The sequence below is a fragment of the Photinus pyralis genome, unplaced genomic scaffold (assembly GCF_008802855.1).
Source record: "Photinus pyralis isolate 1611_PpyrPB1 unplaced genomic scaffold, Ppyr1.3 Ppyr1.4_LG8, whole genome shotgun sequence".
Taxonomy (NCBI): Eukaryota; Metazoa; Arthropoda; class Insecta; order Coleoptera; family Lampyridae; genus Photinus; species Photinus pyralis.
Genome location: NW_022170819.1, coordinates 22,993,186 through 23,019,488, shown reverse-complemented (window position 1 = coordinate 23,019,488; position 26,303 = coordinate 22,993,186). Strand labels below are relative to the sequence as shown.

At 37.2% G+C, this 26,303-nt stretch overlaps 1 protein-coding gene and 1 long non-coding RNA gene across 2 annotated transcripts; both read left to right on the top strand.

The window, feature by feature from the left end:
* Positions 1–4,278: 4,278 nt before the first annotated feature.
* LOC116178514 lies at positions 4,279–4,852 on the top strand. Its single transcript, XR_004146857.1, has 3 exons — positions 4,279–4,401; positions 4,452–4,559; positions 4,608–4,852. It is a non-coding gene; the product is annotated as an uncharacterized LOC116178514 (long non-coding RNA).
* Positions 4,853–9,978: 5,126 nt separating this feature from the next.
* Positions 9,979–24,941, top strand: LOC116178503 (spectrin beta chain, non-erythrocytic 5-like). The gene is made up of 7 exons (XM_031498014.1): positions 9,979–10,089; positions 10,181–10,767; positions 10,813–10,992; positions 11,045–13,588; positions 13,845–14,086; positions 23,884–24,114; positions 24,165–24,941. Exons 1-7 carry the CDS (start codon positions 10,001–10,003, stop codon positions 24,915–24,917), a joined length of 4,626 nt encoding a protein of 1,541 aa, XP_031353874.1. The 5' UTR covers positions 9,979–10,000; the 3' UTR covers positions 24,918–24,941.
* Positions 24,942–26,303: the final 1,362 nt, after the last annotated feature.

Sequence of the window (26,303 nt, the reverse complement as noted above, 5' to 3'; positions counted from 1 at the left end):
CTCATTTATTTGAGTTTTTAGCATTTCTACCTTGTCGTCCACATCGGTAATTTGGTAATTTTATCTTTAGTTTTAGCACAGATATACGTAAAGAACGTTTACCTGAAACCGTCAAGAAAATCTAAATTTCAGGGCTATTTTGACATAAGAAAGTGGATCTTTACCTGACTAGTACTGTAATATTTTTGCCTGACTCCCATTACAGTCCTAGTACATGCAAAACAACAATTAGATCGTTCATTGAATAAGTTATTCAATCAACGATTGGATAATTATAATGCAGACAATGTGGATATTTTTATTAATATACCTACACAAAGGATAATGGTTTTTTAATCACTAACAATTAATGGAATATGTGTGGAAGTAATTATTCCTTTAGTTTTGCGCCAATCATTAAAAGGTTTCCACGCCCCTTCGTATCTTTTTCTTGACTTTGTGGGGAGCGAATATTGCACTACGGCGGCCGCAGCTTCGGCTACATTATCACAACGTCTTGCGTAGGTACTGTTCCTCACTGATACCTCATTTTGTACCTAGTAATTTTAGCATGCGTGATTAGATATCAAAATTTTCACATATGAATAATTTAATTTGGAAAAGTTATCTGCATGTTGCGGTTTCAGGTAAAATTTTATACATAATACGTCATGAAAGTGAGTCCACCTGACTTGGAGGCATTAAAGAGATACTCGGACGCTGCGCGTCCTCGTACTTTTCAATAAGCCTCCGCGTCATGTAAACGACCCCTTTCATGACTTATTATGTAAATAACTAATATCTGTGGTTTTAGCAATCCTTTCAATTTATTGTTGGCCGTTGAGTATATCCTTTTGTACTTGCTCAATGTGAGAATGAGTCTATCGCTAGCCACCTTTCACGATGAGCATGCATGTCCAGTAAATCACAACTTGTTATAGCAATGTGACAGGTGCAGGCAGGAAAGTGACAGGTACGGTCGGTAAAGTGACAGGCGGCAAGAAAAGTAGTCTGGTTTGCCTCTGTCATGGAAACTAAAATTTCCTGATATAACATAGGCACAAAAATGAAGGTTTCATGACGATTTTGGGTAATAATGACTCCTGTCATCACTGACAGATTGACGTTAATCAAAAGTTCTGTATGAAAATTAAATTTAAAGTAGGTACTCGGCCCCAAAGGAGTCTCTGGGGCCAAGTACTGCAATATTTTCTCAGTAAATAGTAATGTGTCTTTTTATTTTACTTTTAATAATAATAATAATAATAATAATGGTATATTTTGTTAGTGTACATGAGTACTTACAATTGTCAAATTAATGATAAAACCATTTTCAGATCTGATAACATGTCATGTAAATAAATATTTATGTGTCTGTAAATAACTAATCTTTAAAATAAACAGAACAAACAGAAAAAACATATAAAACAAACATCACAAAAAATTGTTTAGCCCACCCACAGCAGTTACAAATTCATCGTGACTATATACTATGTACTACAACCCCACACCTGACACCAATTATAACGAACTACTTACAAACGTTTATTTATTTAATAACTTATTTGTAATGTAACGATTAACAAAATTTATTTTACCCAAAATCGTCCTGAAACCTTCATTTTCATGCCTACTTTCTGTCAGGAAACTTTAGTTTCCATGACAGAGGCAGAGCAGACTACGTTTCCTGCCGCTTGTCACTTTACTGGTCGCACCTGTCACTTTACCGGACGCACCGTCACTTTACCGGCCGCATTTTTGACATTTCCAAATGTCTATAATGACTCATGTCATCACTGACAGATTGACATTAAACAAAAGTTCTATATGAAAATTGAAATTTTATATTAAAATACGATATCGGGTAAAATTTAATACAAAACTCGTCAGTAAAATGAGATTACCCGACTCGGAAATTAAAGTACTGGGCCCCAAGGGGGCCTCGCACTTAAAATATTTCCTCGCCAGTAATGTATCATTTTCCTGCTTTTATGTAGTAGCATTGAATAAAAATAGTGTTTTTATTCAATGGTAGTAGTTATTTACATATGAGTGTGGTAAATCAAGGATTACGTTAACGAGTGAGATGCCGAAGCGTAGCTGAGGCAGGAATTTCGAAACAAGTAACGTTAACTGATTTAACATACAAATAATGTAAAGCATTTTATTTCACACTGCTCTTTTTTTTTATTAAAATGTCATACAATTTTTGATTAGAATGTTGTATACGCATTCAAATGAAAGCAAAAGTCGGTTACTTGATTTATTTGATCTGACAGCAGTTTGACACCTTAATATACAGGCTGTTACATGACCGCATGCAAAAAAATTAGGTGATAGAGGGGATCAAGACAAACCCTTTTTCCAAATAAACCGATGATCCAACGTGTTTCGTTTGGGAGCCACCCCCAAAGAAGTGGTGAAATTTGGATTTCTTTTTCTCAGCAACCATAAGAGTTACAAAGATGGGTGGCACGTCTTTGAATAGGTTTACGGGTATGTTCTATCCCATTTTGACAAATTTTTTTCAAAATTTCTACCCCGAAAAGGCGCACCCCTACTTGGGGGTGTGAAAAAAATTTTGATTTCGACGAAATTTGGTATCTGGGGGTTTTGGACATGAAAATGACGAATCTGAAATTAGTTTTTGAAAATTCGAAAAAAAAGTTCCACTGCAATTCTTGGCCGGACAACGAAAATGGAGAGAATTCCACGAAATTTGTTGTGTATATACTTGATGAGAGGAACAAAATTGTCGAACAGTTTTTTAAAATCACTTTTCAATCAAAAGTTATACTCATTTGAAGATTGGGCCTTCGGGTTACAGAGTGTCCCCCGCCTACTAGTGAGTGATCTAATTTCACATGTAGTTAATTGAAAATGTCTCAAATAACAAAAACATAACGATTTAAGTCGATATTATGATTAAATGATCACAAAAAATTCGATATGTCGATCTTGGTATTCAAAGTCTGCAAATTCGATTCCAAAAATTCCGTGGCTGCGGGTGATGGGAAAATGCTTTTTAAGTAAAATTCTATTACAATCAATAAGCATTATTGCAAGTATCGTAATACCAACTTAAATCGTTATGTTTTTGTTATTTGCGACATTTTCAATTAACTACATGTGAAATTAGATCACTCACTAGTAGGCGGGGGACACTTTGTAACCCGAAGGCCCAATTTTCAAATGAGTATAACCTTTGATTGAAAAGTGATTATAAAAACTGTTCGACAATTTTGTTCCTTAACTCATCAAGTATGTACACAACAAATTTCGTGGAATTCTCTCCATTTCCGTTGTTCCGCCAAGAATTGAAGTGGAACTTTTTTTTTCGAATTTTCAAAACCTAATTTCGATTCGTCATTTTCATGTTCAAAAACTCCCAGATACCAAATTTCGTCGAAATCGGATTTTTTTCGCACCCCCAAGCAGGGGTGCGCCCTTCGGGGTAGAAATTTTGAAAATTTTTTTTCAAAATCGGATAGGGCATATCCGAAAACCTATTCAAAGAAGTGCCACCCATCTTTGTAACTCTTATGCTTGCCGAGAAAAAAATTAAAGAAAAAATTTAAATTTCACCACTTCTTTGGGGGTGGCTCCCAAACGAAACACGTTGGACCATCGGTTTGTTTGGAAAAAGTGTTTGTCTTGATCCCCTCTATCACTTAATTTTTTTTGCATGCGGTCATGTAACACCCTGTATAGGTTTAGATGGATGTCAGTTGATGTTGCTAGGCAACATTTCCAATCTGGTAAAAATTTTCAGTCTGGGAAAATACGATTTACCAGACTCAAATGGATTAGGGAAAGCGGCGATTACTAGATAGTATGAAATAAATAACTATAACCCTATTCCTTTTCAGAATATGATGGACTGTCCCTGTTTATATCCTTCGCCTTGGCGACCGCAATTTCGGTAACATATTGACAAAAAATCGTATCATTTTTGAAATAGATGGGAATAATCCGACACATATCGAACATGTTTATCTCCAGAACCAGAGAATTGAATTGACATTTTCAAAAAAATCTCTTTATATAGGTACGTGATATTCCGAAAAATCCAAAAACATTTCTACAAATTTAAAGAAATTGTTGATTCGATCGAACATTTTCGACATCAGAATTTGTTGAGGTACCTCCTTGGGCTCTTATGTAGCACACATTGCCTTGGTGCGGGACTTGATTGCTGTAGTTTCGACCACCAAACCACGATGCCGTAGGTGAGTAGAGGGGTGTATCATTGTTTTTTTTAGAATCATGGGAACAGTTCGTGCGGCGAAGGCTGGGCGTGCTGCCTATGATACGCCTGCACTCCACCAGATGTTGTTTACATTTTAGTGCAATCACTATTCAGGTACAAGTTAATTTGACACCTTCGTGCACGCACTGAATGTAGCTGTTGAATAGCATCAGGTTTGAGCATGTGCATCTTTTGCTAAACACCATTTCTCACTTACTTTTAGGGTTGCTTTCATGATCTTCAACAATGCATGGTGTTCTCGAGTTGACTCGGTGTCCCGACACAAAGTTTGACGTTACGGACCCGCTGGGCTTAGCTTTCAGGATGTGAAGTATACAAGCAGTAATTTAGAGAAGATGTTTCGACAATTTGACGGTAGTTTCAGAACGCAAGGTTGTTGATGCTTGAGATCCTCCTAAACACTTACCTGGGGCACGTTGAAGTGTGCTCTGCTCAAATGCTGTTGCACTGTGGAACATGGTATCCTCAAACCAAACATCTAATTGGAGTAACACGTTTCGATTAAACTGCTTCAGTGCATTTCCGTCCCGGTCAACTTTTGAAGAATATCTCCATTATGTAACAGAAGCTTTATTTTTGGTCGATGATCTATTTCAATGTTAATTGTTGAACAACAATGTCTTAAATTAACTTTACTGATAGCGTTTTTCGCTATCGCAAAGCACTTGACTGGTAAATAATTAGATCGAGTCATTGTTATTTGTTAGAGTCTCTTACACAATTATTTTTTTACTGAATGAATCTATCGCTTTTATCTTTCTATATTTACATAACGAGGCCTATTTGTTGTTATTTCTCAATTGTCATTTAGCATTCGCGCCAATTGAACGATATTGCAAATTTAGCGTTTGGCCAAGCAATAATTTTGCAAAGTGAAGTGCCAACTTCCTTAATTATAGAAATTGAGTATAAAAATTGCGCACTGAATTTATTTATGCGCTAGGCAAATTGGAACAAGTGACGTCCGGCGTCCACAAAAGTTTGCGCTACCCCATTGACAACATGCAAACAATTAGTCCTAAACCCATCCAGTTCAAAGTGTCATGTATTGGTTATCGGCATCTGATGACCGTGGCGAGATTAAACCGCTTCTTGGCGCTCTCTCATAAATCAGTTTTGGCCGAATCACTTCCCCCTGTGGAGCCGGTGTCATAAGCTTATCATTTGCGATAAACTCGTTTTGAGTTTGACTAATTGGCCATAATTCAAAACGCCTCGCCTCGGTCCATTTTTTTCAAAACGAGATTAATCGCAACGAGTAAATAAAAATCACGCGATTCTGTTGACCGGCTATTTTTTTCCTTCAAGTCATGATTCTTTTTAACATATCAATTTGCCACCAATTATCAATTGCGTTGTTTAATATTTTCAACCTTGACAATCATTTTATATCGTTATTCAGAGGTTGATGTCCGTTAATCTAAAATAATTTCTCGATTTTGTAATACAATTATATTTGTTTACAATTTTAAAATGGCACCAATATGTTGTAACACTTGTCATATCAGGAGTTTAAAAAAGGAAAGAAAATGATAGATATATTATGTTAACCCAAACAATGGCGATTAGGTAAGAAATTTTATCTACGATTGGAATGGAAATTCAACCTCATTTTTGGCAACCCCTAGTAATCTTTGTGTGTTATGTCATTACAACGACGCCAATCTTGTTCTTTGGTCTATCAGTAGCAGTACAACTCGGTTATTCCGTTGTAGTGTAATTAGCTAAGTACCATAGGGCATAGGGTTATCAAATTGTAAAGCAAAGATATATTGCAACAATAATGTTAAACTTGGTAGTTATCATTGTTTTTGTAATTATAATAATAAATATGTAATACTTATTAGATTATTAGAAATGTGTAATCGGAGCGTCCGTTGTGTTGCGACGTAACCGTGTTATTTAGGCGAGAGTCGAGAAATTGTGCGTAAATAAATAATAAACAGGGGTTGTAGCCCTTGATAACGAGGCGCTGTGGGTACATTGTACGTGTTAATCACTATGGTCGGATAGTTTTGTATAGCAATTTATCCAAAAAATGACTTAGGATGAAAACTTTGAGATTAAGTTGTAGCAAATTCGGAAAAGCGTGCCTTACTCTCGACGAATTTACCCCCAAGGGAAGGGTGGGTGAGAAAAACCTTGACATGGGAATAATTTCATGGCCGTGTTCACGGCGACTATGCTAGACAACTTCTAGACAATAAATGGACGAATTTAGTTTCAATCACAATATTGGCCATGGAATTATTGCCATAAAAAGTAAAATGAAAATTTCAAAGCAAAGATTCAAATTAATTTCTAAATAAAATACTATTTGGTATTGTCGATTTTCTATTTTTTTTTCTCTATCGAGTGACATTAAAATCCAATATGGTGTCCATAAGAAATAAGAAACCATTAGGAAGTGGATTACTAATGTACGGTCAACAGGATCTGCACTTCAAACAAACCAGCTGGGCGACCTAAAAGTGTGAGGCCTGATTTCTTTACGAGGAGATGTTCCGCGGCCCCTCGCCCCGCTGACTTGAGCCCGTGCGAATTTTTTCTTTGGTGATATCTCAAAGCTGATGATCAGAAGCTCAATTGCAGATGTCATCGTTGGAATAATGCAAGACATGATCAAAAGGGTTCATGGAATTTTTTTCGAACGACTCAATATGTGCATAGCTCGCTAAGGTCGTCAGCTGGAAGATATAATTTTCAAAACCCAATGAAAATAAAGGGAGGGTCCGTTAACTTGGCCCCCCCACTGAGAGATTTCATAGTCGTATTATTTTGAAATGAATGCGCTCGTTATGCGCTCATATGCGCCACCAATAATAACTTTTGCGCCATTCTCGTTTTTTAGAAATCCGAAAAAACATTGGGGGGGGGGGCAAGTGAACGTGTAGCCCCCCCCCCGTACGTATTTTGTCCCTTGTACTAGATCACCTGATACATTTGGTTATGCGCTCAATTGCGCCACTTGAATTAAAGCTAGCGCCATTACGGTTAAGCCGTGACAAATTTTCAAAAAGTGGGGGGGCCAACTTAACGTTTTTAAAAGTTACTTTTTTTTAACATCTTTTCATACGAAATTGTACTCTCAGGTATGCGCTGAAATGCGCCGTAAAAACATATCTTTGCGCCATTATTGTTTTTGGTTATCCTTAAATATATTTGGGAGGGGGGGGGCAAGTGAACGGAATCCCCCATAACGCATTTTGCTACCGGTATTTGTGCCACTTGATACATCTGGTTATGAGCTCAATTGCGCCACTTGAATTAAAGCTAGCGCCATTACGGTTAAGCCATAAAGATTTTTAAAAAGTGGAGGGTCTAACTTAGCGTTTTCAAAAGTTATTTCCGGAAGTGCGTCCATTTTGAAAATATTTTACATCGATTCGGCCTTCGGAGTAACTCCTAAATACAAATTTTTAAAAACCTACCTATTTTTACTTTCCCAGAATCGTTTAACTAAAGCTCCCAAAAAAACACCCTGTAGAGTGTTTCTGAAACACTATAATGGCGCCAAGATTTTTGTTTACGGCGCATTTTAGCGCATGATGAAAGGTACGATGTAGTAGAAAAAACATGTTAAAAAACGTAACTTTTGAAAACGTTAAGTTAGCCCCCCCCCCCTTTTTTAAATTTTTTTATGGCTTACCCGTAATGGCGCTAGCTTTAATTCAAGTGGCGCAATTGAGCTCATAACCAGATGTATCAAGTGGCACAAATACCGGTAGCAAAATACGTTATGGGGGATTCCGTTCACTTGGCCCCCCCCCAAATATATTTAAGGATAACCAAAAAACAATAATGGCGCAAAGATATCTTTTTACGGCGCATTTCAGCGCATACCTGAGAGTACAATTTCGTATGAAAAAATATTTAAAAAAGTAACTTTTAAAAACGTTAAGTTGGCCCCCCTGCTTTTTGAAAATTTGTCACGGCTTAACCGTAATGGCGCTAGCTTTAATTCAAGTGGCGCAATTGAGCGCATAACCAAATGTATCAGGTGACCTAGTTACAAGGAACAAAATACGTACTGGGGGGCTACGTTCACTTGGCCCCCCCCCCAAATGTTTTTTAGGATTTCTAAAAAACGATAATGGCGCAAGAGTTATTATCGGTGGCGCATATGAGCGCATAACGAGCGCATTCATTTCAAAATAATACGACTATCAAATCTCTCAGTGGGGGGGTCAAGTTAACGGACCCTAAAACTTTGCCTTCTGAACTAAAATAAATTTTTTTTGGGTGGGAAAGTGCCTATAAGGATGATCAGGATATTTAGTTTTCTTGTTGCCTTTTTTTTCCTTTTCTTCCAATTTACAAGATTTCTTATCTCCTCAATTTGTTCTTCTTCGATTATGTCTTCTTTCCTGAAACCCTTCTCAAGTTTTCTTCACTTCTTTCTCATATTTAATTTTTACTCTTCCTATCGTTATCGCGTGGTTATTTTACTTTTTTTTAGTATTTTCCTACTCCAAAATTCTGTAGTATAAATCTTGACTTCTTGATTATTTAATATTAATCTCTTCGGTCAGACTTGGTAATTATTCTGCTTCTTCAATTTCTGCTTCGTTTCCGATATATTCTTCTTGTTTTTCTGATGGGTTATAATCTTTTTCTAACTTCTGCTCTGCTGCTTCTTATCTCTCTTGAATGTCCATAATTTTCTTGTCTTGTAATTTGATCTTATCTTTTTTGATCTTTACTTTTTGTCTTCTTGTTAATTTGTTAATTCTTTGAGTAACTGTTCTTCTAATATTTCTTCTATATAATTACTGGTTTCTTCCGTTTGCTGTCCTACCCCTCCAACTTCTCGAAACCGATTGGTTCACTCTCCATGTTTTTTTTCTTGATCTTGTTCTATTTCTTCTTTAATTTGATTTAATTTATTGTTCAATTAGATTATTTAAATTTTCTTTTCCTTTGTTATCAACTTCTTTGGTTTGTTGAATTAATTTGTGGTTTTCGTTTCTGGTTTGGTTTGTAACAATTTTTTAGCGCATTTTTTAAGAATGGAACTAGTTTTATCCTTCATGGTACTCTAATGAAAGGTCTCAACGAAAGGAATTAATTTCTACCAACCATAGCTCTCCTCCTCGACCTCTTATCGTGATCGGGTATATTCCATTGGTGATGTCAAAACAAAAGCTATTTCGGTAAAAAAAATGCGCTTTATCTGCACAAGAGTTGTGCACAATTTATACTTGTTATAAAATGTATGAAATTGTTTTGCTCTTTGCTTCTTGGTATCGTCCTATAGTAGTGGAGTTCCTGGTCCCTGGCTCGGTAGGCTTCCTGATCCTGTTCAGATGATGGACTGATCCCCTCCTTGAATAGTCAAGATGTCGTGCAAATTCTCTCTCTCGCCGGTTGTAACCACCCGAAAAGGCGAAAGGCATGCGCAGTTCAAAGCCAGCTGATCAACATTAACATAAACTGTTCATGATCAGAGTAAAGTTGATAACATCATTCTTAGTCGGTGGGTATTCTAAAGCATGCTTAACTACGTTGTCAACTAACAATGTTGTTAAGGCGTGTGATTGGATGTTTTTTCAAAGAATAACATCATTCTTTGCATAAACATCCACTCACATGCCTTAACAACATTGTTAGTTGACAACATTAGTTAAGTATGCTTGATAATACCGGCTGAGTAAGTTTGATGTCATTTTAGCATAAACTTATGGTGTATGTGACTAGTTTGTTACTTGTTAGTTAGTATAAAGTAGTATTATTAATACTTATCCTGAAAGCATGCGTATAGGTTGTGGTACTAACTGTTTTAGAATTGCGGAACAATCAGATGTGGTGGAGGAAGTAAAAGCTCGTCACTTGGATATATGGTAAATTTCTTTTAATATTACTTTGTGGATGTTTGTTCAAAATTTCTGATAAAAAATTCGTTTGTTTTGCATTGTACGCGATATTTTTTAGTGAGAAATGGCAGAAACTTCGTGAACAAATAGCAAGTCGAGATAAGCGACTTCATGCCGCTGGAGAAATACATCGCTTCCACAGGGATGTTGCCGACGCTCTTTCCAGAATACACGAGAAGAATGCCGCATTAGGTACCGAACTTGGGCGCGATCTCAATTCTGCTCTGACGCTGTTACGTAAACAAGAGGCATTTGAAAATGAATTGGTAGCGCTAGAGGCACAACTTCAAGTTCTTGTTGACGATGGCGCCCGATTGCAAATATCGTATCCCAGTAACAAAACGCAGATTCAACAGCAGCAGGAAGTTGTTGTGACTGCGTGGCATGGTCTTAAAGAGCGTGCGGACTTGCGGCGCGATCAACTACAAGCTAGTGTAGATTTGCAGAAGTTCCTTTCTCAAGCTAGAGATTTGACAAGTTGGTCTTCAGGGATTCGACTGGCAATGGGTACGGATGTAAACGTGAAGGATTTGGCTAGCGCCCAAGCACTTAAAATTGAACATGAATCATTAAAAAGTGAAATTGAAGCACGTGAAGACACCTTTCAGGCTGTAGCCGATATGAGTACTGCTATGGAGCAAACAGGTAATAATGTTACGCAATAGTAAAAGTTTGTAACATTTTTTTTAGGTCACTATGCTTTCAGTGAAGCAGTTGAACGGTGCACGGCTTTATTCCAAGAACGCGAGAAGTTACACACGGCATGGCAATTAAAGAAAATCCATCTTGATCAGTTAATTGATTTACTGTTCTTCTTACGAGAAACAAAACAAATTGAAAATATATGTAACACCCAAGAAGCTGCTTTAGGTACGATTAATATTACAATTTCCATTCCTTTATCAAGGCGTTTGGATTTTAGGTAACACCGATTTTGGGGAAACTGTTGATGAGGTCGACAGTCAGTTGAAAAAGCACGACGCTTTCGAAAAACTATTCAACTCTCAAGAGGAACGTATTGATCATTTGTTAAAATCTGCAGACAAATTAATTTCTCAAAAGCACTTTGAAAGTGCCCAGATAGCCACTTCAGTTGCTGAAGTTCAACAAAAGCGTTTACATTTGCGCCATCTTTGTGTGCAAAGGCGCCATCAACTCGAGAACGCTTTGCTTTACGCGCAGTTTGTGAGAGATGTTGTGGATGCTCAAGTGTGGATAGCGGAGAAAGCGAAGAAACTGCAATCTGAGATTAAAACTGGTGAGGTTAGCAATCTGGAGGAAAAAATGAAAGAGCTTCAGAAACATCAAGCGTTTCAAGCGGAAATTGGCGCAAACGAGAGCCGAATGACGGAAATTCACGAGAAAGGCAAAATTTTAATTGCAAAATGTCACAAAGCATCCAGTGATATTAAACAACAACTTGCCAATCTTGAAAGTGCATGGAAGCTGTTGGTACACGAAGTCAATTTGCGAGGAAAGGGTTTGGAGGAGGCTCAAGACATTTTAGAATTCAATAACCAATTGGACAAATTAGATGCTTGGATCCGCGATAAAGAGGTAATGGTGCAAGCTGGCGATACTGGAAGAGATTTTGAACATTGTCAAGCACTGCAGCGGAAATTAGATGATGTCGATAGCGATATGAGGGTTGATGATGCAAGAATCAGAAACATCAACTTCTTGGCCGACAAGTTAATTCATCAGGGACACTCGGGCGTAAAACCTAGACGTGATGGTTTTATGGCTAAGTGGCAGAATTTGCAAGGCGCACTAAGCCAGTATCGTGAAAAGCTGGCGGGCGCGTTAGAAGTACACTTATTTAATAGAGACGTGGACGACACCTCGGAAAGAATTAGCGAAAAGGCACACGCAATGGATAGTGAGGATGTAGGTAAAAATTTGCATCTTGTCGAAGCTTTGCAACGCAAACTAGAAGCGTTGGAAATGGAAATGACTGCTGTTGAAAGTAAACTGAACGAACATGGTAGAGATGCATTCGAATTGAGTGACAAATACCCGCATAGCGCCAAACACATTTCAAGTAAATTAACGGCAGTACAAGACGAATGGAATAAGTTGTGTCTTTCAAAAAATAAAAGGCGTTCAAATTTGGAGAGGGCGTACACGAAGCAAAAGTTTTTGTCTGATCTTAAGGATTTGGAGTTGTGGACCGATGAAAATATCAAATCAATGGAGGACACAAATAAACCGAAAAGCATATCGGAAGCAGAAGCTCTCATAGAGCTACACAACGAAAAGAAGGCCGAGATTGATGGACGCCAGGAGGTCTTTGAGCATTTACACAATTTTGGCAAGAGTATTAAAGACGAAGATTCAGAAATAGAGGAAGCCTTGGAAAGACTGCAGAAATTAAAAAAGCTACTGACGAGCAAATGGATGAAGCACAAAGAGGATTTAACTCACGAATACCAACTGCAAGAATTCAAAGAGCAAGGTGACCAGTTGGAGTCATGGCTAGCAACGAAAGAGGCATTTTTAAACAATGACGATTTAGGTGAGAGTACAAGAGCTGTCGAAACGCTAATGAGAAAGCATCAAGATTTTGAAAAAATGTTGAATCAGCAAATGAATCGAGTTACCGATCTACAAGAAGTAGCGAAGATTATATTGTCAGACACTCGGTATGATAATCAAGAGGTTAAACATAGACTGCAGGCAATATTAGAACGACAAGATCGTTTGCTCGAGAGCTCTAAGATCCGTAAACAAAAGCTCACAGAGTCTCAAGATTTGTACGAGTTTAGGAAGAATATTTACGAGGTCGAAAATTGGTTGACTCAGAAAATACAAATCGCTGGTGATGAAAATTATCGAGATCCTAGCAATTTGCAAAGTAAAATACAAAAGCATTCCACATTTGAAGCAGAAATACTAGCAAATCAGAATCGAGTGCAAGCTGTTATTGTAGAGGGCCAAGGTCTGATCACCGCCAAACACTTCGCCGCAGAGGAAATTCAAAATCGGCTCGAAGATTTAGAAAACGATTGGAAGCATTTAAGTGAACTGTCGCAGCTTAAACGTGAACGTCTTAATGACGCATATCAAGCTTTGCTGTTCGATAGATCCTTGGATGAATTCATAACGTGGCTCGATGAAGTTGAAGGCCAGCTGAAATCCGCCGATTACGGAAGAGATCTATCTTCTGTGAATAATTTACTCAAAAGACACGCGGTGCTCGAAAACGATATTCATCAGCATTCCGAAAATTGCGAAATTATAAACGAGACGGCGGAAGACTTTTTGCGAAATAAGCATTTCAGAGGGGAAGAGCTACATGAAAATGCTCAGCAGGCGATAACCCGTTTTCACCAATTACATGGACCTTCGCAAGCTAAGAGAGATCTGTTAGAGGCGTCTTCCATGTTGCATCAATTCACCCGAGACGTGGAGGATGAACTTCTATGGCTTGCCGAAAGGGAACTGATAGCTGCTTCAACGGATTTGGGTACTTAAAAAATTATTTCTTTATTATCTGTCATTTGGCATAATTCTTTATCTCCCCCCCCCCCCCCCTCCTCTTCCAACAGTAAGTATATGTGAATACCTTTGTGTCAAAATTATTATTTGGTGAGAACTTTAAGCTTTTGATTAAATAAGTTTTATTTTTATATCCCTCTCCTTTCCTTCCCTCTTCTCTGTAATTGTAATAACAATGCAATACAACAAAACATTTTAAATAGTTTATAATTTTTACATTTTAGGGAATAGTTTAACAGCCGTACAGAGTTTGCAGAAGAAGCATCAGGTGTTGGAAACTGAATTACTGTCAAGAGAGCCTGTGGTCACTGCACTAGTTGCGCGCGGTACACATTTGTCAAGACCTGGACATGATTCGTTGGCAATCACAGAAAAAGCAAATAATTTGAAGAACAAACTGAGGCATGTGCGTGACCTTGCCAGCTTACGAAAATTAAGGTTACAAGATGCCCTAGAATCACAGATGGTGAGTTTCTATAAGTAGTACATTATTAGCGGATTTCCAATAAATTAAAAAAAATGCTAGTGTGGCCATTTTGTCCGTCCCTACGGCTGTGTCGCTACTAAATCTTTATCTTCTACTTGTGTCACTATTTGGTTCATTATGGTGTCGAGGCTTGCACCAGATAGGGGATTTTTCTGCACCACTTACGAAAAAAGTTATAACACTCCTCACACTTTTAACCTTTTGTGCTTATTGCGGTTATAAATCCTTTATGCTTGTTACAGTTTGCTACTTGATAGCGAAAACTCAAACCTCAGTTTTAGTGATCACTTTGAACCAGAAAAACCCAAATGTGTAATTTTATGTGAAGCCAAAGCAACAATATTCAAATTAATTAATATGAGAGCCAGATCTTTATTTGTTTTAAAAAGTTATTTTGATTGCATAAAAGGCACCCTTCAGAAGGATTTTGTCATTTAAAAGTAGACATAGTGAAAAACAATACAAGTAAATCCCTATGTTTACTTAATATCACTGTATATAAATAAAAATGAATGTGTGTCTGCCTATATGTGTCCTATACCTTCCTAAATAGTTCATTCGATTACATTGAAACTTTGGGGAATGGTTGGACGTATGCCCGCGAATTTTTCTATGTAAATAATTGTCTGTAGATACGGAATTTAACGTTTTCCAGTGTGAAGTTTACCAGGACAATAAAATGAACATGACTTTGACTGATAGGCGGTACAAGGTTCGCTGGATCTCACGCCGCCGGGTCTGCTATAGCGCGTTCGCACCTCCAAATTCAGTATGGTGCTTATGGACATACAGTACATGCTTGCCAAACGTGACGACAATGACAGCACAAGGAGATTATGTTTTGTTTTAATACTTCCATTTAATCATATGTCAATTTGACATCAATGCGGTTAGAAACAAGGATAGTATTATCGAAGAATGACGCAAACTAGTAAGAGAGGCAATTAGTCCATAAGACCCCATACTGAATTTGGAGGTGCGAACGCGCTATAGTTTATTATATGAGCGTGTTACAAAAAATGGATTGTGCATGCGCAGACTTTTAATTTATGGACGAATGTTTCTTTTCTTAATAGAATGTGCTTCGTATAAATCAAATTGAACTGTGTTAAAAAACTAGTTTGCGCATGCGTAGCACATAAGTCTCTTATTTGTGGACCATTTTTATTTTAAATGAAAAGGCGTATGAAAAAAATAAGATTGCGCATGCGCAGATAAAACTTTTATTTGTGGATCACTTTTTCAAAAATTGTAATTGAAGATGAATTGGAGCCACACGTCAAAAACTGGCATGTGTATGCGCAAAGTCAACTGTTTTAGTTGGAAGCAGGTTTTTCTGAAATTTTAACAGTGCTTTTCAAATAACGGTTTGTCATCCTTTTGGTTAAATGACTGAAACAAATTTGTCTGGCGTGATCTAATTTCTTGGGAAAAAAATTATTATTGTGGAAATGCGCCTTTTGTAAATCGTGTATGATTACATTTGTAACTTGCAGTGGCGGCGCGTAGTGGTCTGTCTTGGTGGTGCACAATTTAAAAATGGGGCCACGGGCAAAAAGCCGGAGGCGAAAATTTTTTGAGTGTCACTGCAACACGAAGTTTTTTGGGCCTATTAAATGGCATAAAAAAGCTTATTGATGAGACCTCTAAATACTCCAGGGTTTATTGAATTTTCTCGTTTTGTCAATGGCTGCGGAGAGCAAGTTCCAAAGCACCACAAAATTTTATACGGTCTAAAATTTTGGATAAAACATACCTGTTCTTTTTTACTTCCTCATTACGTTTTTCGATACTCAAACGGTATGCACTATTTAACTGCTGCCTTATATCTTGCTTACCTAATAAATTAAATCTCAATTTAGCAGATATATGATGTGCCTTTGAAGATTGATATTTTTTTATTTTTTCGGATAAATGCACTAAGTCTGTAACGCCATCTTTGTCCATTCTGATGCCTCATCACCGAGCTCATCACCAAACAACAAACACGGAAAACAATACAGACTATTGTTAAAGGTACAACCGCATAACCAGTCAATTTTTTCATACATGTCTATTTTAAACGATCGTCTATAATCCCGACTTCCTTTATTGATTTTCGATATTTCCAAACTCGGTTCTGGGCGACCCGCATTTTTTATTTTAATTTGATCTTCTAATTTTAGTAAATTAAATTTAATAATTTTAAATAATGAACGGTAACGTCGCAACGTTACTTGTTAAAATCGAAACGATCAACGAGCCCTACTTCGTAGTCCGGCAAATACTGGTTCACAATGAGAGTGTGCTCTTGCTATGCTTTACAACTTGGACCTTCGCGGGGCGCACGGGGAAAGGCGACGTAGCGTTTGAACGAATCAGAGATCGTAGCTAACTGTGCACTGCACGGGAAGGCGGAATGGGAATAATTCTTAATACACGTTCAGCGGTGTGTCAGTGTACCTTAAGGTTTTGCATTTCAGATAAGATAAGTGAACTATTTTTATTGCAAGAATGTTAAATGCCTACATAAATAGAATTGTTATTGTTTTCGTTTTTTTAAAATGATTTTTGGGAGTGCACGTGCTCATGTGCACTTATTGAGAAACCGCCACTGGTAACCTGTTAATCTTTTACACTCTGTTCATTGTGCCTCATTTTGCTCAGTATGATCAAAATTTTTATATTAGTAAGTACTTGAACTCTAGCCTTAGAGAGGAGGGTGGGAAGTTTATTGGTATAATCTGGAATGATGTGATTAGCTTTCTTTCCATAAGCTCTACCGGGGTCAGAAAAAACAGCATTCGTAGCACTTTAAAAAATATGGTCAAGCAGTAGGGATGGAATCAAGCTGAGCCAAACTTTTTGAATACTCGGCTTGGCGCGAAATTATGGATGTCCAACTTGACTCGAAAAAATTACCTCAGCTCAGCTCATTTTAGTTTCGAGCTGAATCGAACTAAGCTGGTATTCAAAACAATGGAATTTACAATATTGAAGAAAGTCTAAGTAATTTTTTGAGGGACCGCTGAATGTCTTGAAAAAGTTTCCAGGGCTGCTGCGATTTTTCAAAGTTTCAAAACAATCAAAAAATGTTAAAAACCTCACTTTTTTAAATTGCAATTATTTCTATTCTATTTCTGATGCTAGAAATGAATGTAGATTTAAATTTCAGGGCCACTTGTATTAACATTCTGTATGCTTATTTCTGGTAGTTTTTGAGTAACAAATTAAAAATGTAATAATAAAAATAATGATCCATAGTGAAAATTGGACGAATTAATTTCCATATTAACATAACACTGTTTGACATTTGATTCAAAGTGTAAATAAAACCAAAGATCCAAAGATTACTACACTTGATAAAAAATATGGTCTGGTAGAAGATTTTATTTTTCCGACTAGTTTAAATGGTAAAGAGAGAGAAAAAACTAACTTTGCCAATGCAACTGACGTCGGGAGAAATTTCTGTGATCAAAAATCAACAAAAAAGACAGACTTTAAGTTTTTCTAAAACAACTTGCCAATGTCAATGCTTAGGTAAAATTATGTTTTACTCAACATTGTATAGTGTAAAAGTACCTTTCAATTGATATTTTATTTGGCCCTCTGGCATCTATAGTTTAGGACAGGGGTCGTCAACCTTTATGAACCTAGGAGCTGATTATTTGGTTTAAATTTTCAAAGATCGACCGTCAATTGGAACTTTATTTTATTAACGGTTGACGGTTAACCCATATTTAATTGTATTATAATTGTATAATTATAATATAATACAATTAATAATAGGTTCATGTTCTGGTGTTTTCCAACTGTTTTTCAGTTACCTCGGTTATACTTCTCATCACATCAGGCATACAATTGAAGTTAAAATTTCGAATTACAATTACAAAAACTTACCTTAGTAAATTTCTTGTCTTCTTTCTTACACTTATTAAATTCACGATTATCTAGTCTAGATGGTGAACTTGGTTTTTTAAGGAACGAGAATTAGAAATAAAGAACTGCATGTTTGTTGATTTATTAAAATTAATGGGATACTTGACATTGCATATTTTCACTAATCTTCGCATAATTTGGCATATAATTACTAGTTGAAAGGCGCAAGCAGTCGTCGAGATGCTCGTCTGTCAGTCGCGTTCTGTACTTATTCTTGATAATATTCATGTGCGAGAAACTGGATTCACAAAGATAGGTGCTCCCAAAGCAAGAAAGAATTCGGAGATACATATCTTTTAAGCATGGATATGTTTCTGGATTTAACAGTTTCCACATGTCCGTGATTTGTTGACTCTTCATAATAATGTCGTTTTGTAAATTTATAATTTCTAATTCCAAGCTTTCTTTATTAATATTGAAAAGCGATTCAATTTTCTCAGCCACGAGTTCAATTTCTGTAGCATCAAAGGGGGAGGTCACAAAGCACATTATAGGTTCCAAGTTTTTAAATTCAGAAAATCTCTTCTGAAATTCCTCCCATATTTTTTCTAAAAGAACTGCAAATCCTTCATAATTATTTTCTTCTTCTTCACCGTTTTCTTCCGTTAAATTTGAAAAATGCTTCAAATCCCCCTTACGTAGTTGAGAAATCCATAATTTTAGTTTCATCTGAAATGAATTGATTGAAGATATCATATTGGCTATATTTTTGTTTCTTCCTTGTAATTCAAGATTCAACTCATTTAGTTTTGTTGTGATGTCCGTTAAAAATGCTAGTTTTTGAAGCCACTCCACGTTTTCAAGAAAAACGATGTTTTCATCCTTCATTTCCTTCAGAAATTCTTTAATATGGGGTACTAACTGACGAAATCTGACCAGAATTGACCCTTTACTTAACCACCTGATTTCATTATGAAGAAGCAATTCATCATAGTCAGCCTCAACTTCGTTGAGCAGGGATTTAAATAAACGGCGTCTCATTGGCCTGGCTCTAATAGAATTTATAATTTTTATCGTGGTTTTCATCACGTCATCTAAATTTAACAATTTGCCGCATAATGCTTGCTGGTGGATGATACAGTGATACGACATAAATTTTGGAAATTCTTCATCTTTTCTACAAAGTGCAAGAAATCCCTTTTCTTTCCCAACCATTGCTGGTGCACCGTCAGTCGTTATAGACACAAGTTTTTTTATGGGCAACTTTTCAGTATTTATATAATTTTTAAAAATGTTGAATATGTCTTCCCCTCTTGTTTTTTCTTTTAATGGAATAATTTTAACTAATTCTTCCGTAGCACTTGTATCGGGGAAAACTAATCGCGCAAATATACTTAACTGTGCTGTGTCACAAGCATCGGTTGACTCATCCAACTGAAAAGAAAACCATGTGCATTTTTCGAAATCGTTTTTAAGCTGATGTTGCATATCAGTTGCCATTATTCCAACTCGTTTTGTAACAGTTGTAGCGGATAACTGGACGTTTTGGATGGCCGCTACAATTTCCGATTTATTTTTGAAGTTCTCAAATAAGGAGTCGCTTGCTTCTAAGAAGGCCTGTTTGAATATTTCGCCGTCTGTGAATGGTTTTTTGTGCTGGGAAAGAAGCCGGGTTACTCGTAACGACGCCACTGTTGCAGCTACTGATTTATCGCACACTCTCTTAAAAAGGTTTTGCTGGGAATGCAACGTAGATTTTAGTTTTTTCACTTGGGCGCTTCTCAATGCAGATTTGAGCGGAAAATCTCTGACGTAACTGGAATGGCGCGTATTAAAATGTCTTTCAAGATTTCCCTTCTTTGCTAACGCACACGTTGAGTTGCAAATCAAGCACACACACTTATCACCATTCATTGTGAAGAAAAATTCTTCTTCCCAATTAACATTGAAATGATATGTTTTTTGCTTCTTTGAAGCCATTGTTAAACAACAGTACAACACAACAGCAATAGCAAAGCAACGGTTGCCGTCCACTACTAATTAATATTAATTATTAACACGAATACGAGCACGCGGTAACCACTTTTTACTTAAGCTTAAACAAACTGCAGCGACTGCAGTGCAGTTTGTCTTTATGACGATGATACCTCAGGAACACGTGGGCGCAATAGGAAGTCGGGTTTGGTTCCTCAACGCGGAGTTCGTAGAAACCATAATTTCGCGCACGCATGTGCGTGCTTGCAGTTTTTAGTTCGTACGAAAGGTATGGATGTTTTTGCGCGCATCTTTTAAAATTTTGACATTTAAATATTCCCCAAATTTTTAAGAACCTAAAAAATTATTTTCGCCGGTTTAATTTTAAGTGCTCTTAAGATCGACTAATAAATGTTGCGCGATCGACCAGTCGATCGCGATCGACCGGTTACCGACCCCTGGTTTAGGAGATACATCAATTTAAAGTTTAGTGTTTTTATCAATTTTTGAAACCATAAGAAAACAATAGGTTAGAAAGAATACAATAGCACTATATCGAAGGGAAAAAAGAGATGCGTCTATACAGGGTGTACCTAAATATGGTGTAAATACGGAAGGAACTAATTCTCTGGCTTATTTTATGACTAAAAGTCCGCAAAGGCTTCGTTACCGATTTACAGGGTGTTATAATTTTACCTTACACTTTACAATTTAAACCTTTAATTTATATGCAAACACAAGATACAATTTCATATGCGAACTGTCAAAACTAATAAAAACAAGAATTATTCAAATAAAGCCACGAGCCAATGGACCATTTGAAAAACTTTAATTTAGCTAATTACATAAAATTGATTTTAATTTTTTTTTCATTAACGGTCGCAGTTTCAAAAAAATTACAAGAGACCAAAAAGTTACTAAACAAATCAGAAAATTATTTTCTTAATAATTAATTTTTAATCAACGTTCTATACTTAATCAACAAATGAAAATTTCGCTTTGTAAACTCACTTGTCCTGTCACAGTTTGTGTATTGTGCTAATGTGTACGGTCCATGTTTGGATACTTATGATTCCAATAGAATCCAAAAAATTCATAATTCCTGTTTGAGACTAATTTATGGAATAAGAAAGCATCATCATATAAAACACAAATTAAAAGAAACCGGATGGCTAAATATGAAAAATCGTAGATATGTGCATGAGATGCTGTTATACCATAAAGTGGTAACAATAAATGAACCTGTTTATTTATATAACAAAATTCAATTTAGGAATATCCCTAGATTCGTTAACTTAATTATACCACCAATTCATAAAACTGCATTATATGAAAGATCATTTTCATACAATATTTCTAAAAAGTATAACGCTTTAAGCAATATTTTTAAAAACATACGAGTCGGGAAATTTAAAAAGACATTGTTTTTGCTAGGCAAACGTTTGAGTTGAGTTAAATTTTATAACCCATTTGACTGTAAGTTATTTATTTATTTTTTTTTTTTCATACATACAGTTTTCATACATTTTGTATTTCATAAAGTTATTTATGTATTCTTTTTCGCATTACAAAGTAATTCTTTATTTTTCTGTACAATTCCCAATTAGATTTTGAGTTCTTTCCATTATAGTAGAGTTAAGTGTAAGAGCAGAGTTGGGTTGCCGTGAGTAGCCCAACGTCTGAACTTTGCCCTGTTAAATTGTATGTGTGGCATGATTTGATGAAAGACTTTATTATTATTATTATTAAATTTTATAACTTATGTCAATTTAAAACATGTCTACCATGACCTTGGAACCGCGATCATCGTCTGCCATTATTATTGTTATATTTAATTGTATATTATGAACTAATTTAAAAGGCAGCTCTTCAAGAACCCCTATTATCCGTGCCCAACAGGACTGGACGATGGACGGACAATTGAAAAGCACAGATAGTCCACATATTCATTTTTGTAATTTTGAAAAGAAACATGCACACGTGTGGCGTAACAACTCCTCTCTAGCGCGCAACTAAATCTTTCACATTTGGCATACCCTGTGGCGATCTTCTTCGCGGCTTTATAGAGAGTTCCCGCTGAGTGATTTACAGTAACGCAATTTGTAAAAAAATTTCAAAAATGTAATTTCAATTATGGAAAATCATGGCATGGATAATCGCTGCCCGGATAACCCGCCTACGGATAATCGGGGTTCTACTGTAGTTACGAAGTTACTGAAATTTTCAGACCTGGCGCACTTGGGTAACTCTAGAGCCCCCTTCGTCGGGCTTAGTGAGACCGCATCTCTTGGCATAAAAGAAAGTCACTGAACCAAATGTCAGATTTTATAATTCACATGCAATTGTCTGCCTCTGGCTCTTAGAGTACTAGGTTCGCCATTTTGAAACTGTGAGGTGTTCAGACTGCTCCCATGTCAAAAGTGTAAGCTCAGCTGATATCTCCTAAATACACGATCTTACAGACAATTAAACATGCGGGTGGGCTTGAAAAGAGCTTCATTTTTATTAAAAGTCTTCCTAAAACTGAGTTGTGGATGCTTCTTTCTTATTGTGGTTAAACTTGGGAAGAATATGGTTTTTGTGCAGTTGAGACAAGGTCGTGTTTTAACTGGGAGACTGCTGTCATGCTGTAAAATAGTTTTGTCAATTTATAAACAGTCAATATTTTCATTTCTTGTTCTTTAACCAATTTTGCATAGTCCAATTCTATAGATTTTGTAATACTCTCCTCTTTTAAATCCATTTGAACCGTGATTAGGAACAAAGAAAAAATCTTTATCATACATATAAGTACAGTTTGTATGCAGAGTTGGACTGGGTCAAGCATAGAGTTGACCCAGTGACCCGGTGACCCAGTTAGTTTACTGACCCAGTGACCCGGTGACCCAGTTGACCCGGTGACCAGTTGACCCGGTGACCCAGTTTGACCCGGTGACCCAGCTTGACCCGGTGACCCAGTTTGACCCAGTGACCCAGCTTGACCCGGTGACCCAGCTTGACCCAGTTTGACCCGGTGACCCAGCTTGACCCAGTTTGACCCAGTGACCCAGCTTGGCCCGGTGACCCAGCTTGACCCAGTTTGACCCGGTGACCCAGCTTGACCCGGTGACCCAGCTTGACCCAGTGACCCATCTGACCCAGCTTTACTCAGTGACCCGTCCTGATCCGGTAGCCCAGTAATTAAATTATTGTTAGGTATCATCCAAAACAATTTCAAGTAACTTTTAATTTAAAAAAAAACTTCCTCAATAATATTCGCCAACAAGCACGTAGCCCAATTTCATTCAAGAGAACTAATACCTAAAAAAATCAAATGCATTTGTTTATAGTTTGTAGTTAAGTAGTCAATGAAAGTATTTAGAGAAAAGATTTATTTGGATTAAGCTAACTAGTAGAAAAAAATTAAATGTGAATGAACACCTGTAAGCAAACTGGAAAGCCCTGAAGCAAAGAAATAACTTATTCTAATACAATTCGGGACATGGAAAGTTTTTTAAGGCAGTATTAAAGCAAACATCACAGAAATGGCAGTTGTCAAGCAATCGAGTATTACTTTCAACAAACCAGCATTTCATTTATTGCATAATCTGTACACTTGAACCGAGGGCACTGACTTAACTGCGTTATTCAATCAAACTAGGTGACTGGGTCGAATTGGGTCCCCGGGTGAAATTGCGTCGCTGGGTCAAACTGGGTCACTGGGTCAAGTCACTGGGTCAAACTGGGTCAAAACTGGGTCACTGGGTCAACTGGGTCACTGGGTCTAACTGAAAAGAGTATGACGTGACCAGCGACCAGTTTAATTTAGTGACCCAGGTGACCCAGTTGACCCAGTGACCCAGTCCAACTCTGTTTGTATGAATCAATGTTAAAGGACGCAATTTCCAACGTCACCATCTTCATTATCTATTAACACATATGTAAACTGCTTTGTGTTGTTTTAGTTCTACACTGAAGCTGCAGAGGCTGAAGCATGGCTAAACGAAAGAATGCCAACTTTAGCATCAAGCGATATTGGTAAAGATGAAGATTCTGCTCAAATGTTACTAAGAAAACTGGAAGCTTTGAAGTGTGAAATTGAATCTTTTCAAACTACTATTGATCGCTTGGAAAATCTGTCGAAAAATATATCTGAGAGGCAACATTTTGATAGTGACAATGTGCTAAAGAAAAAGGTAGGAGTTATATTGCTTATTGGTTTAATTGTGATTTAAACTTGTTTTAGGAACAAATAGAAAACAAATTTAAAGAATTACAACAGTTATTACAAGACCGTGAAAGATCCCTTTCAGAAGCTCTGACATACTTCAGTTTTGTAAGAGAATGTAGTGAAATGCAAGAATGGATGAACGACCAACAAGCGAAGGCAGCTTCAGAAGATTACGGAACAGATGTGGAACATGTCGAGTTACTCATACAAGCATTTGATACATTTTTAGCTAGTTTAAATAACAGCGAATTACGAGTACAAAATTGTATTGATAACGGAAACAAACTGATAGCCGCCGAAAATAAGCACAAAAGAAAAATTGAACAAAAAGTAACGGAAGTCAAAGATCAATGGGAAGACCTAATAGAACTGGCTCAAGCGAGACACGAAGCTCTCGCTGGTGCTAAACAAGTTCACATTTTCGACCGGACTGCAGACGAGACTATTGCCTGGATTATTGAAAAAGAGGCAAATTTGGTAATCGATACTTACGGGCAGGACTTGGAAAGCATACAGGCTTTAGTTCGTAAACACACAGGTTTCGAAACCGAACTGGTTGCCGTCAAGGAGCAAGTGAAAGCCATTGAACAAGAGGCACATCGTCTTAGTGAACTATTTCCAGATGCTGAAGAGCACATTGAAGTTAAACGAGAAGATACCTTAAACGCGTGGGAGGAGTTGCAAACCAAAGCCGAGCATCGAAGGGAGAATCTTCAGCAGTCTGAACAACTTCAGACATACTTCGATCAATATCAAGATTTGATGTGAGTATATAAGTGTATAGTCATCATCAGTTCCTGGCATCACAGGTCCTAGTCACGAACTTATAAATTAAGATGGACTGCTGATCAAACAGTTGCATAGAGGTAGAAATGGCCCTAGCATGGGCTTCGCCATGATGTGCACATTCTAGTTATTTTCTAGGGGAATTTTCCTAGTGCTCAAGTTTTGAGACTATTGCAGCTTTGGAAAATGACATGTGTCACAGTAATTTATTTAGAAAATGTGAGGTTAATGTTGGGGTAATGCTTGTTTATTAGTTGATCTGAATTTCGCGCCATGTGAGTGCACATCATGGCGGCCCCCATGTAGGTGTCATTTGTTAATTCAGCATTAGCAGTCCATCTTAATTTATAAGTTCGTGGTCCTAGTGCTCTTCCTCCACTCCACAGGTCCTTCCATCACGTTTCTTGGAAAACAGTTTTTTCTCAACACACAAAAGATTTTTCTTTTGTGAATTGGTGTCCATGATTTTATTTCTAGTACTTCCTCTTTCCTCATCCTGCCTTTCAAAACCTTTATTCATATCCACATTTCCAAAACTTCTATTCATTTTTCGTCCTCCATCATTCTGTCCATGCTTCACAACTATAGAGCATTACGGTCCAGACAAACCATTTTGCTAGTTCATTTCCTCGCCTTTTACATCCACTGTTTGCTGAATTTTTGCCCACAATATAGCTGGGGCATATGTGACCATGGGTCTGATGATAGTTTCGTACGGCCATTTAGTCATTAGGTGTTACGCCCCAGTTCCTGCCCAGTAGCCATCTACAGGCCTGGGATCCCAGGGTCGCCTTTTTTATCACCTTACCCATTTGGGAGTTCCACGTTAACTTCTGGTCAAAGTTCACTCCTAGGTATTTGACCTCTTTACAAAGATTGATGTTCGTGCCCCCCCTCCCCCCCCCCATACTAGGTGCCCTTATGTTGCGCTTCTTCCTTCTGGTAAAAGGTACCACCACACTTTTGAGCAGATTATCTGTAGACCACCTTTTGTGTGATGTTCAGATGTTTACTAGAGATTACTATATGGCCAGATCGTCTGCATACCTTTGCATATAATAACCTTTTTGTGTTAGTTGGTCATCACTGTGACTGACTCCACACCTAGCCTTGCCATTATCTTCCTGCTCTTCAACATGGATTTTATCCAGTCTATTCTTGTGGAGATTGGGCTTTTATTTCCAGCGGCCACTTTGATGCTTCATGCAAGGTGTTATCGAAAGCATCCTCTACATCCGCAAACCTGGTTAGAGCCACCTCTTTTGACATGAGCACCTTTTCAAGTTTGCATATTAAACTATGTAGGGCCGTGATTGTTGATTTTCCTTTTTGATGGGCGTGTTGTTGAGGGTGAAGCGGATGTTTTGT